Source organism: Bactrocera dorsalis, chromosome 3, assembly GCF_023373825.1.
Source record: "Bactrocera dorsalis isolate Fly_Bdor chromosome 3, ASM2337382v1, whole genome shotgun sequence".
Classification (NCBI taxonomy): Eukaryota; Metazoa; Arthropoda; class Insecta; order Diptera; family Tephritidae; genus Bactrocera; species Bactrocera dorsalis.
The window spans coordinates 2,545,255-2,559,513 of record NC_064305.1 but is presented as its reverse complement, the minus strand read 5'-3'; the positions used below and the strand labels follow the sequence as shown (position 1 = coordinate 2,559,513).

Sequence of the window (14,259 nt, the reverse complement as noted above, 5' to 3'; positions counted from 1 at the left end):
GTTTTCCCGCCCATGCCCACTCGCCTCAGGATTTTCTAATAAAAGACAACTACATATCTGTATTGTACTATAGTCATATCATATTTATTATGATTTCTTTTCCATTCATCACCATTATCCACGCCTGGGTCATTATTAGCATTATCATCATTATAATTATTATAATTATTATTCACATTGTGATTAGTATTAGCATAATTTAAGCTACGAAAAAAACGCTTATGATAAGCAGCGGCTAACACATGCTCATTAACAATATTTAGATTATCGATATTTGCAGCATGCACATTTCCATCATCATCATTCATAACATGATTAGCATTATTGTTATTATTATTATTAAGATTATGGTGAATAGCATCAATAACATTGTGATTATCGTAATTGTATGCGTGCGCTAAGCGAGCGGCAAAAGCTAAATTGCCAACAACAGCGGCGGCAGTGGCAGCAGCGCCATTAATGGATGCTACTCGCTGTTGTTGCCGTTGTTGTTGTTGTTGCTGTGGCGTTGCATGCACATTAATTTGATTAACATTGGCTACTTGATTAGCGTTTGCATTCATTTGCATAGCGGCCGCTCTATTATCATCTATACTCGCTACGACAGCCTTATTAATGTTGTTGTCAACAAGAGGCATAATATAATGATTATTACTGTTAATATTGTTGTTATTGATGCTAGGTTGACGAAAAAACGGCAGGCGTATACCAAAAAAATTACGCTTCACATTATTGTCACTCACGCCATTGTCGCCATCGTCTTCACCTTCGCTGTCGACAGCAACAGCAGCTTGCTTTTCAACAGCAGTGTGCACATTAAAGTCACCGTTATCTTTATAACTAACCTTACCATTACTATTAAGCCTAATGTTATCAATATCTCCATTGTTATTATTATTATTGTTGTTATCTTCCATAAATGTATTCGTATTTGTATTCGCATCGATTATATTCGTTTTAGTATTTGTTGCTGTAATTTTATTCGTTTTCATGGTCGTTTTAGCATTTCGTTGGCGCCCGAAGTCCACCACGGAAGCGTTCACTTCCGCGGCAGCTTCTTCGTTTTTTGCCAAGTCCACTTGTTGCTGTGCGCGTTGAACGGGCTGCTGTTGCTCAGCAACATGCCCATCAACAATGTTGGCAGCAACATCGTTGTCGTTCGTATCAACATGACTGTGTTGTTGATCGTGAGCTGTTGCCATCGTTGCTTCGTTTGTGGCTTCGGTGGCAGCAGCTCGTCGTCGGTGTCTATGTCTAATGTGGTTAAGTGTTGCTTGCGTTTGCTGCTGTTGCTGTTGCTGTTGTTGTTGACTAAACTTATAATCACTATTACTATTACTACTATAATCAGTCATACTAGGCTTAAGACTATCACTACTTTGACTAACACTACTCTTACTACGCCTATTGCTGTTGCTGTAGTTATTGTTGTTGCTATAGTTATTATTATTATCATTATCGTCGTCATCATCATCGTGACTATGATAATCATAATTGGCGTTTTGATGCGCGTCTTCGTATAAGTAGTTTTTTGGCAAGGCAGGTATTGCATTAACATTATCATTATGATTATCATTACCATTATTAGCATTAGCATTAGTGTAAGCATTTAATTTATAATTACTATTTAAATTATTATTAACATAACTATTTGAGTATTCATCTGTTCGCTGCTGTTGTTTTGGTTGCGCTTGCGCTTGCGCAACCTTCAACTCAGCAACATGTTGCGCCGCGCTCACTGGTACGTCGGCCGTTGCCAGCTCATGCGGCCGCCGTTCTTGATGCTGATGTCGATGCCTGTATGTTGGCGCTGCCAAAGCATCCTTCAGCGCAGCACCCAGCGCTGCTTGACGTTGTGCGCCCGCCGGCGCCTGCTCTCCGCGTTCCAACATTAGGCGCGCCGACATTGGGCGCTTCACCACCACCAGCTCCTCTGCCATTGGTTTGGGTAGCGCTGTTTGCGCCACAGCTATTTGCATATCGGCTTGTGCGCCGCCAGTCGCACTTGCACCAGCACCACCTGTCGCACCCGCGCTTGCACTCCCCTCCTCTGTAACTTCCTTTTTCCGTCGCCCGCGCTTGCGACGCGACGCGGCCAACATAGCCATGATGTCAATCAGCGTTGTCGGCACTAGCGATGCGGCAGTGGCTGTGAGCGCTGATGCCGCTGTTGACGCCGTAGAGCTAGCCGCCGCGCCAGCACCACGCGCTGTCGGTGGCGTCTGCTGGCGCTGTTGCTGTTCGTGTCGCGCCAAAATTTGCTGTCGGTGGCGACTTTGTTTGCGCAGCAATTGCTCGCGTTCATGTTGACGTCTGCGCGCCATTTTTGTGCCGTTGTTGTGATGGTGGCGCACCACACCCTTCGCTGACAAATTATGTTGTTGTTGTCGTTTTTGCTGTTGTTTCCGCCGATTGTGTAGACGACGTCGGTGATTCTTCTTTTCAATACTATTTTTATCGTGCCGCAAGGGATGCTGTTCGGCGCGCTGCAACTTACGGAGACGCTCTTCCAGCAAACCGGCTCCTTGTTGCTGTGGCCTATCGTTGTTGCCCTTGTTGTTACTTTTATTATCATTAACTCTATTATCTTCACTAAGACTATGGCTATCATTATTATTATTAGTAATACTCTTTGCAGCTTCTGTATGCAGTCCTTGTTGTGGTTGCTGTAGGCTCTCCTGTGCTATGTTGCTTCTCTGTGTGGAACTGTTGTCATTGTTATTGTTTTTGTGGGCATTATATCTATTCCGCTGTACGCGTGTGACTTTGGGTGTATGTGTGGTTGTTGTGGTAGTGGAGATAGTGGTGGTGATGATGGGCTTTTTTGTTGTTTTTCTTGTAGTTGAAGAGGTGATTCTACTAATAGTAATATCTTCCAGACGGCGTCGCTCAAAGAGGAAGTGATCCTTGCTGATGCTGCGCGCATGTTTCAGCCGCTTCGGTCCGATGGGCTTAAAGCGCTTCGTGAAACCCACGCGCAGCGTTGCATTGTAGGCATTCGCATACATGAAGTGGCCATGTTCAATGCTCTCACTGAAGTGGCAATCGCGAGTGAGCTGTTTCTGTAAAGAGAGGAGAGAAAACAAACAAAAAATTTAGGATTAATGATTTTTTCTCTGTGATGACACTATAATATATTCAAAAGCTCCTCATATAAAATAATGTTGTAAATGAAACTTGAAATTTTTATCTCATAAAAACCCACTTCGCAAAATTAGGTCTCTTAAGCATAGCCTAACTGCAATAATTTTCTCTCTCGGTCATAATTATGTATCTATGAATGCGTAAATCGCAAATAAATAATAATTTAGTATTCGGTATACGTCATTGGAATTTCCCTACCAAATTACTGGTTTCATATTATGTCCGAAACAATCCTTCTACTCATAAATTTTTAATAGCCATTATGAAAAATATAATTAAGTTTATGCGTCTCTATTTTGCCCATCAGCAAATAGTTCCAAATAGTTCGGTAAATTTCAATCAATTTGACGAATTTATTGGAGTGATCATTATTTCACTCAACCTAGATAAGAGATCTTATCATAAAGCACACTTGCTTTGTGCGGGCGGCGAGGAGACTTCTTGAGGCACGCTAAATGCGAAGTTTATTATATTTTCTATTTTAATTTTGCTTTTCAGTGCCAACCACTCAAAATCATAGCTATCATATTAATTGATCATTAATTTAGTAATACTTTTGTATTAAGATTGGCCGCAAAGATAACGGCATGAAGAAGTAATAAACAAATATTTGTTTACTTCTCACGGTTTTTACACTATACTACTATACTGAATATGTAACATATGTTTTACTTGAAATATGCCTTTAAAACTGATTATTTACTAGGTGGAGAGTTTGGAGAGTTTGAAAAATTCATGACAAACAGCTATCTTTTGCAATTTTTAAGAACTGCGCTTGAAAGATACATTTAAAATAGACTATATAGCAGGTGTAGAGATTGTAGAATTTTTATATATTGCGTAAATTCTTATAGTGATAACATTAAGTTAAGGCTAAGAGCATAAATATTTTTTCAGGTGCCTAACTCGTATTTTTTAAGGTGTATAGTTATATATAATTTAGCGTATAATATCTTCCTATTGCTTTCTTATAGCTGATCTCATATTACTGAAACGATTGCTACTCATTGGTATAAAAAATGTCAAATTTAACTTACCAGTCCCTCCAATCTGCCATGTCGAAAGCACAAAAACCGCCCAACTTGTTTGGCATAAAGCGTAATAAAGAATGGATCGCCATTAAATGGATCACCAACATTATCCATGGTTATGGGCTCTGCAAGAAAAAAAAAACAAAATTGTTAAGTAAGTAAGAATCTATTTTAAACAATGTATACTCAAATTATACAGCTTAATATGATTACTTAACCAATAAGAAAATGACTTCACACTCTTATTAAGCAGCTATCAAATATTTATCGTCATACTGTAAAGTCATTTCACCTATTTTCATATGATGTCATACGAAAAATATGAAAGTACATACATATGTGCCTGCATTCGTCTGCCGCTAAGCTTACCATTCGGTCATGGCATTTTTCATATATTGATCACAATTTAAAAATACCTGCGTTACGCAGAATTGCAAATATTTTAAACTCTCGGCTTAGTGGACACACGGCCAAAGAGCCTTTTTCTTGTTGTTTCTTTACCAATTTTGTTGCCATTAAAAGGTATGTGGTGGCTTTTTACGACGAGAATAAAACACACTTGAGATAGTAATCACAGTACGTATACGCCCCGGTGTCGCCATTCGATAATCATATTGCGGCGAATGGTGTATGTTTAACAATGGATTAATTTCCTGGAATCACGTTTAATTATTTGCGTTATCGTCTAAGATAGTGACAGCTTATCAATCCTAATCTCTCAAAAATACATATATGCGATCTTTTAAATGATATTATGGAAAAACTACTAAATGCATTAAGACATATACTTTAACGCTGTTTTAAGTACCATAAATATATAATAATATTAAAAAATATTTTTGGAGACTTTTTTGTTGTCGTATATTTGTAATTTATTCAACAAAACGTATGTCTTAAAGACGACTAACAAGATTTCAAACAAATTTTGGCGAGTGTAGAGTTTGGAGACTTTTTGAAAAATTAGAAATTATATTAAGTTTATAATTTACTTTTAGCGCTTATTTAAAGTAACTGCAATTTATCCGTATTTACTACTTTTTACCGGTTTATAATATGTATCTTTGCATGTGCCGTTCACATGAAGTACAATGTATGTCAGTATGTACATATGTATAATCGCGTTATCTAACATTTAATTCTTAATAGGTAAATGCACACTTCACGCAAGTCAAATGCCTTTGGCACGACTTAGCGCCACATGGCAGCAGCAAGTGGGAATGCCAACCAAAACCTCGTATATGGCATAGTATCCAAAATATCCACACACATTTATGTACATATGTACTTATTTCAATACCCAGCCGATCAATTTTCAATTGTCAAATATTTAAAATGTGTCAAAAATTTGTTCAAAATAACTTTCAAGTCATATAAAAAGCATTTGTAGTAGTCATAGCCACAACAATAATAAGATATCAATACAGTCTACAACTAAACAAACAACTTAAAGCAACAAAAAGCGCTATGCAAATATTTTTATGGTGACATACATACATATGTACATATCGTACTAGATACTATGGAATTTTATCAATTACGTTTTTTTCCTACATTTTTCTTCGACATTTGATTATTTTATCGCTTGTTTATAGAAGATTTATGAAAGTAGTAGTGCACGATTTATTTTTTAATCTTCCCCTTACCTACTTACCCTCTTTAGTTGTCGAATGTTTTACTACCTATTTCAAAACAACAAATATTCAGCATACATATTATACATATGTATGTATATTATAGTAAATTTAAAATCAGCCAATAGGCAAAAAAAAAAACAAAAATATAAGCATTTTATCGCCACTGATAGCGAAATACTAGTACGCAAAAAGTTTGTTTTGTTTTGCTTTTTTCACTTAATACGAATATTTTGTTTATTTACTAGTAGTAAGCGGTGATATTGAGTGAAAGCTACTTATTTTCATTGTCATTTATTATATCTATTATAGATATTACATTTTAAAAATTGGAGAGTTTGTAGAGTTAAAGGTTTTTCATTTTTCTTTACATTTTTCGACTTTTAAAGTAAAATGTAACTATTTTCATTCAATTAGTGTGATGGTGGCATGTTTGGAGAGTTTGGAGACTTTTTAAAATATGTGTTATAAATCATACTACAACTCAAATAGATACTTTTAACTGAGTTGTTGCTTATCAGGATGTATTGAATGACTTAATATTGTTAAATTTTCGCAGTACACGCGTGACCTCATAATTTTCCTTGAAATATTTTAAACATTGAACCACATAATCGCACCTCGCATACTAATTACTCAAATGACTTCATAGAAATTTAATTGAAATCGTCATCTACAATGCCATTAATCATAATCGTACTAAAGTGCAATGGCGAACCCAGTTTAAGCATTTAACTTATTTCCTAGAATATTTTCAGTTCCCCTGAAATTCAGTGTTAACGTAGCGACCTGGAAAATCCTATGAACGACAGTAACTTGTGGCGCTAATGACAGCGACCGAAAACCACAAAATAAATAGTGGAACTTGAGCCGAGTGCTGTGCGGCATGCGTGGGTTTTGCACGCCAAATGCAAAATGTTTACATAGGAACTCATAAGTAGTCTGCTTAGGTATATGCTGGTGTTTACTATATGGTATAATCACTGCGTTAATCGGCCAGCGAACCGGTCACATACTTTTGGTAGTATTATATTTTATTACTGACAATCATAATAAATACAATAATTTCAATTAAACGGGCGCTTAATAAAATCACAAGCGCTCAGGAGTTCGCATGCCTATTTGAATGGCTGTGTCTGTGTGTGTGTGGTACAAAACCGCAAAGCAACCTTTAAATTGACAGATGGCGCCAACAGCTCGCACTGACGGCAGCCAAGCAACGCTACAGTGAAATGTTATTCGCTGTAGAGTTGCATTAATTTCATTTTATATTTATTTGCTATTTTTTCCACATAACAACTGCCATGAATCGACATTCTTGCGATTTAACAGCGAATTTATGTGCGTCCACGAGTGAGGACTTTAAATCAACAGCAATAAAATCTTAAATTACCATAATTTAATTAAGTTGCTACAATATATACACCAAATAAGACATATCAGACAGCATAAATCTGAAAAAATGGAAAAAAAGTTTCGCTTAAGCACATGAGGACAGACGCAAAGCGAGAGTTGAAAGTAACGAAAAAGGTTAGCTACAAAAGCCAAATCAATTAGAATGGCAAAATTGAAGTAAAACAAAATTTCCAATGAAAATTTATTACGCTCCCTCTGCAGCGAGACAATTCCAATGGGAGCGACAGACGAGTAGTTGTGCTTGGCGTGTAGAAATTGAAATATTTCTTAATTTCTTAATGGCACACGCACACATATTTAAAGTATATATGAAGTTCGCGTGTAGACATCTCCACAGTGTGGTTATTTATGACATTGATTCTCAATAAATCCCGCTGTTTCGGCGAGGAGTTGAAAGCTCAATTTAATTTTTAACTTGAGTAGAAAACTGAAGCTGAATGAATTTTGAAGCATGACGTATTTTTTTTATTCTTAAATTGTTATGGAAAGGAGAATTATAGTTGTAATTCCAAAAAAACTTACGTGCAAAAGCTATGTTAGCTGCAGTCACCTTGCCGACGTCATTTATATGTAGCGCTCGATCGTTGTGGGTCGTAAGCATTAAGACATAGTCTTTTGCTTTTGTGTAAGCTGGAACTACAAAGGCAAACATTACCTGTAATGAAAAAACATAAATAAAATTATTTTTTTAAACAATAGTAAAAAGTATGCAGCTTAAAACGTATATAAAACTAGTATAAAAATTATTATTGTATTTGCTGAAGTAGCAAGTTTGCATTTGCATAAATTTTAAGCTTTGGAGAATTTCGATATTAATATTTTTTGGCTGAAAACACGATTTATACTGAAAAATTTTTGTAATAAATGGAGAAAGCAAAAATAAAAACAATTGGAGACTTTCAAAAACTTTCGATAATCAAAATTTTTTGACTGAGAATGCAAGAAATACTAAAAAAATCTTTTTAGTACAATATAAAACAAAATAAAAAAATTGGAGACTTTCAAACCTTGCGTTAATCAACATTTTTTGGCTGAAAATACAAGGAGTGCCAAGAAGTCCGTATGATAAAGTGCTCCGAGCAAAAAAAAAATTTGTAGACTTTCAAAAACAAGCAATGGCAAAATTAAAGCAATAGTGGTTCTAAAGCATTCAGTAAGCGATACAGCTTGAAAGCTTGCCTTAAAAATTTTGGAGAATTTCAAAATTTATTATATTTTTATATGCATGAAAGTGTATATTCAACAGTATAAATTTAAAAAAATTTCCGAAAACATTCTATATAAAGGTGCTCAAAATCTGTTTAATGTGTTACCCTATCGCACACACCATTTGAACCAAGCCCTCACAAAGTTGCTAAACTGATAACTTTCAGTTTCACTTTATCGCGCCTTTGTGCGCTTAATCCCTGCCTGACATAACCCGACTTTATTGCATCGCGAGCGTTATTAAATGACTTTCATTAGCATTCCAGGCGCTATCGTAAAACACGTTCTTAACAATATCGCTCTCACTAGTGGCAGCCGATTGCACCATGTATTGCGCGGCTTACGCGCTGATATACGTACAATAAAAATGCAAATATTGTCATCGGCGCGCACATTTAATAGCAAGTTTATTAGTCATTATTTGCATAGCCGACAATTAAAATGCAATTCATAAATTCCATTTCACTGCGCAAAGAACAGCAAGCGCAGAAAAAACGCGCACGCTCGAAAAGACAAAAAATATTGTCAAAGAATAACAACAAGAACTACAAGAAGCAGCATCCACTTAAACGCTCATTGAATGTGTCACAAAAGCCGGCGAAGACTTGAATGCCGCCCGAAATTGCGACACGGTCCAGACTTTTATTCAGCTCGACAGAACAAAAGGCCGCAAGCAGGTCCACATGCTTGGGGTATACCGAAAAAATTCCCACCATAATAACAATTATTAAAATTGGAATAATAATAAAGCAGAAGAAAGAAAAAAGCTATACAATATGCTTATGAAATCGGGCAAGAATTGATGATGATGACATCGATGCTGGGGCAGTGAGCGCACGCTGCCGGCAGGCAATCAGCACTGTTGCCGATGCGATCATCGGCGTAAGTGCTGTTTGAGGCTTTCCATCACAAGCTAATAGCTTGGGTGTGATAGTGTTGGAGATAAAAGAACGATAATGAGTAACTGATTAATGCAAATGATATGCGCTAGTGCATTTGAGGTCCTTAATTCATGCCATCAGCAGCAAATTGACAAATTTGTGCCACCAGGCGCAGCGGAAGCGATTTGTGAAGTGAAGTACTTCATATCAGATATCTTATAATATCAATGTGTATTTATGTATTTACATATGTACTATGTTACTAACGGAAATGCTTGTGTCTTGTTTCCTTCAGTCTGTCATTCGATCCGACAATTTACATAATCAAAATCAAAGTGGTAAAAACTAACATCGGCATAAGTAAAAATCGTGCAACCACAGCGAACGAACCGCAAGGCACTATTAATATATGCCTTTTAATTATTAATGTTGTTATTGCTGCCGCTCAAGGCACACATGTTGCAGGTGTGTGTGGTTTTTGGCAGTCAGTGCTATATTTTTGGTGACAAGTGTGTAACGTGTCGGATTATAATGTCATATCAATTTTTTATGCCTTCACTCGCGTTGACAAACCTTTTTTGCGCTTGGTCTCTTTGTATAAGCGCGTGCAGTGCAGACATGCAAGTCATTTGAGTTATGAAAAAATTTACTTTGAAGTCAAAAAGTTGCTAAGTGTACTAAAGGAATGAAATCCAGGCGTAAAATTGTGTATGCTGAGCATTAAAGTAATGCACTTGCTGATTGGCTGGCAAAGGAAAGTAGTTGCCTCAGCACACTGACGGCTATGTATGTATGTATGTATGTATATGCCGAAATTACTATTGTCTTCAGTTTAACCGTTTACTATTTCGAAATTGTAATTTTTTTTAGGAATTTTTCCTATGAGTTATTCAATTTTTCGCTACTTTGAAAAGTCTCCAAAATTTTCAAAACTCTCCAATTTTTTTTAATTAATCAAATACTATTTGCAATCAAATGTAAGAAAATAATTTTGAAATTTCAACAAAAAGTATAAGTCTACAAACATTTCGTAACTCTCCAAAATTTTCAAACAACAAAAGTCGTTCTAGTATAAGAAAATAATCTGGAAATATCAACAAAAATTATTATTTTTTTAAATGTCTCCAATGGGTCCACTCAAAATTAAATGCTGATCGTTTACATTTTGTCGTTTTTTCTAACTATTCATATATTATTTATATATAGTATATTAAGTTATTTTGAAATTGAAACAAGAACACTACCTACACCGCAAGAAACACTTTCAAAAGGATTATTTTGTGGTATAGGTGACTGCAGGCGGCAAATAAGCCCACAAAAGCTCATAAGCTTAATCCTTTGTAGCGCCGCTATGCAGAAGTGGCAACTGGACAACTGTATGAAACTCACGCACACCAGTGAGCTGCCTTTCGTTAGGAGTAGCCATATTCACCTTGCTGCAACTCCGCTATGCCAATAAACTACTGCAGTAGCAACAACAATTATAAGCGACGGTAGTCATACACTTATAGTCCTGTCATAGCGGCACCAACACAGGGCCACAATTGTTATGGCATTAAATGTGAATTTATTGAAATGCGCTCATGTTGAAAATAGATTTGCCAATGTCGCATGATGCCGTCACCGCATTGTCCTACAGACTTAAATTGTTTCTGTATGATTGTGTGCGACAGCAGCTGTTGAACGACAGTATACGTAAGGCAATAAAAATTCTTGCCGACAGAGAGACAAAACGGCGCTCAACAAAGGATGAGTTTACTACACAGATACACAAATATACATTTGTATGTATAGATTTGTGCCAATGTGGAGGATTGCGCGCCGTAGACGAGAATTGCCGCCGCTTGTTTTCTTGTCGTTTTTGTGTTGGCAATACGCCGCTCATATCAGTAGAGCCAATTTATCTGGCGCTTTAATGTCGCCTTTTAAACGAATAATTTAAATTAAGGCCACTTTAAGGTACACATGCAATTGTGTGCGTATGGCTTGTAGGCCTCCAAGCTTTGCATGGCACAAATGCGAAGGCATAAATTGGATTTAAGGTCAATTTTCAATTAAAATATGCATAATAAAGGCTAAGCGTAATATGCTTATGTAAAAAATAAAGATATTGAACGCGCCGCATAGGCTTCGTGCCAAACATGGCAAGACACAAGGGACTTAGTGCGTATAGATAAAAATGATAAAACATGTGGGCTTCGCCAAATATGGACAGCATGTAGAGCTTAAGCTCCGTCTACTGATAAAAAAAAAACGGTTTCCTTTAGATTTTTTGACTGCCGAAATTAAGCAACATATTAGGGCTTAAACTCCGCTGACTGCCAAAGTCCGCATTTCCTACACTTGCCTTCTAGTGCCTGAGTCCATCACCTATTTTTGCGCCACATTTCTTACATCATCATCTCTCGATCACTCGTATCTTTTCGCCAGCGCTTATCGCACGACAGCTTCTCATGCCACAACACTGAGTCCACAAAGCCCGCGCTTAAGTTTTCGCCCTAGAACTACAAGCCTCTTGCAGCTTACGAAAGCAACGATCATTGTCCTGCTATGTACGCTAGTGCGCGCTCGCTCACACCTGTGGCGCAGCTAGCGCTGAATTGCAACACGCGTAAGCCGTCTGCTTTATGTACAAGCTTAAGCAATGTGATTGATTACACCGAAAATAATTTTTTTTTTTTTCATTTTCCATTTTACAAAACACCATTAGGCGCTATTGCAAAATGTACATACATATGTATGTGTGTGTGTGTAATTACTACGTTGTTTGCTTTGAGCCAGCGCAAAGTGTAATTAAAATTGATTTCTGTACATAAGCTTTCTTTTAATACCCGCCAGCTTAGTGGGCTTTTTAGCGATAGGGGTAGTGCCTGCCATCTCTGTGATTCCATCAAACAGCAAACAGTGGCATTTTTCATATATACATATTTATATATTTACAAAAAAACTACTACTAACACTATCAACGTTTTTTTCTCAAACGAATCATGTATCTAGCACTTTGTTATTGCATGAAAAGTGATGCATTCACCGTCAGACTATTTTTCTTTTTTTTTTTAATTTGCATAGGTAATTGATTGCTTGTTTGAGTTCAGTAAAAATGTTTAAATATTATTCTCTATCAAATACTTGACTCGCATTCCTTTCTATATTCGTAATAATAAATAAAACTATTTTAGGTTATGTGCTGTTTTCCTGCGCCTTAAGTATCCATAACGATTTTACGATTTTTAAAGTTCTTGAGTGCCTGTTTTTGGAAGCTTCACGCGTGAAAATGCTGAACAACGCGCTCAAAATGGTTTATGATATCATAAATTGCTATACTTTTGACTTTTATTCAGCCATTCTTCAGCCACGAAGTCTTATAAGTAGTGACCATTTTTTCTTTTTGACCATGGTTAAGCCATTATGAGTGGTTAGTTAATGTGTAGGGATTTTCGGGTATTTACTCATTTATTATTGATACGCGTTGATTGGAATGTTCTGCGTGATGTTGCTTTTATAGTTATGTCGTAGTTTTGGTTAGCTGCGTTGTAAGCATATATGGACTTTACTATATGAAGATGTCAAGTGTTCGTGTAGCAAATATGTATTTTATCCTAGCGGTTTTAAGCGTCATTGAAAGGTCTTAAACTGGCATTAACAAACTACTCATACCCAACTTGTGATGGCTTAGTACAAGGAGAATTCCGTGGAAACGAAAAATGTCTGTTCTTCTAGATGATTGATATGAAATGTGCGCATTAGAGCTACTTTTCTTATTAAAAACATATTATCATATAGTTAATTTGCCGAAAATGTATTTCATTTTATATTTTTAATATATCGTCACCTACAATGCAAAATAGCATTAACACAACATCTCTTTTTATAAGTTTACAGGCGACGGGAAAACTCTTATTGAAACTAAATTTGAGTTTTGGTTATAAAATGGTTATGTATTGGTTATCACACCCCATATTGTAACAAAAGTTCTGGTTATAAAATGGTTATATATTGGTAATTATATCTGTTAGCGATGTTCTATTTGTTTTTGATGTTCAGAAGTTGTGGTTATAAAATATAAAATATATATTGGTTATCATACCCTTATATTGAAACAGAAGTTCTGGTTATAAAACGGTTATAAATTGGTTATTATATCTGTTAGCGATTTTCGATTTTTATATGATACGCTGCTTTGCATTTTAGGTGCCGATATGTAAATTTATTGTATTTTAATGTATGCCTCAAGCATTTCAAAAGGTTTTCTTGCCTTTTTGGAGTATTTTTTCAAAAAATCAAGCTTTTAAAAATGTTTGCTTTCAATTTTACTGTTAAATGCTTGAGATATACATACGCGCAAATATATATATTTTCATAAAAGTATAAGTCATTATTTCAAAATTTTTAATTTTCACGCTCTACATACCCACAATCAATCAATAATCTAGAGACAACCAGAAATAGCAAAGTTCAAATCCAAATAATTGTACTAGCAATTAAACACCCGCTTGGTGTCACAATATCCGCTATATTCGACACTCTTCCAAATATAAACCCAAGTAATTAGAATAATCTATGACAAAGTGATGACTGCTCTGACCCGATATTTTTCAAATAAAGCACATAAATCAAATTTCAATTGTAACAAATCCGAAACTCATTGTAGACCATTAAAAGCATCAAAACACAAACGAAAAAATAATTTATATTTCAAAAAATATATATATATTTAAAAAATAATAAAAAAATATTAAAAAAAAAAACGAAATATCTACCAACAACAAATGACAGCGCTTCCAAAAACATGTCGCAGCACATGCTGAAGACAGTAATCTAAGCCGCTGTGAGGCACTAAATCTCTAATCAGCCGAAACGCGCCGCTCACATCGTAAATAAGAAAATGATAGTCATAAAATTAACACTTAGCACCGAGCTCAGCAACGCTGATTGTATACTATATAAAAA

At 35.9% G+C, this 14,259-nt stretch overlaps 1 protein-coding gene across 3 annotated transcripts in view; it reads right to left on the bottom strand.

Moving 5' to 3' along the window:
• Positions 1 to 20: 20 nt before the first annotated feature.
• The window catches only part of LOC105230206 (putative uncharacterized protein DDB_G0277255), a 51,375-nt gene continuing 37,136 nt past the window's right edge, over positions 21 to 14,259 (bottom strand). For all 3 annotated transcript variants that reach the window (XM_049450932.1, XM_049450931.1, XM_049450933.1), the window contains exons 3-5: positions 7,745 to 7,877; positions 4,182 to 4,300; positions 21 to 3,062 (exon numbers count right to left, since the gene is read on the bottom strand). In XM_049450932.1, the coding sequence (XP_049306889.1) occupies positions 36 to 3,062; positions 4,182 to 4,300; positions 7,745 to 7,877 (3,279 nt within the window). In that variant the 3' untranslated portion in view covers positions 21 to 35. The remainder of the gene's footprint in view (positions 3,063 to 4,181; positions 4,301 to 7,744; positions 7,878 to 14,259) is intronic.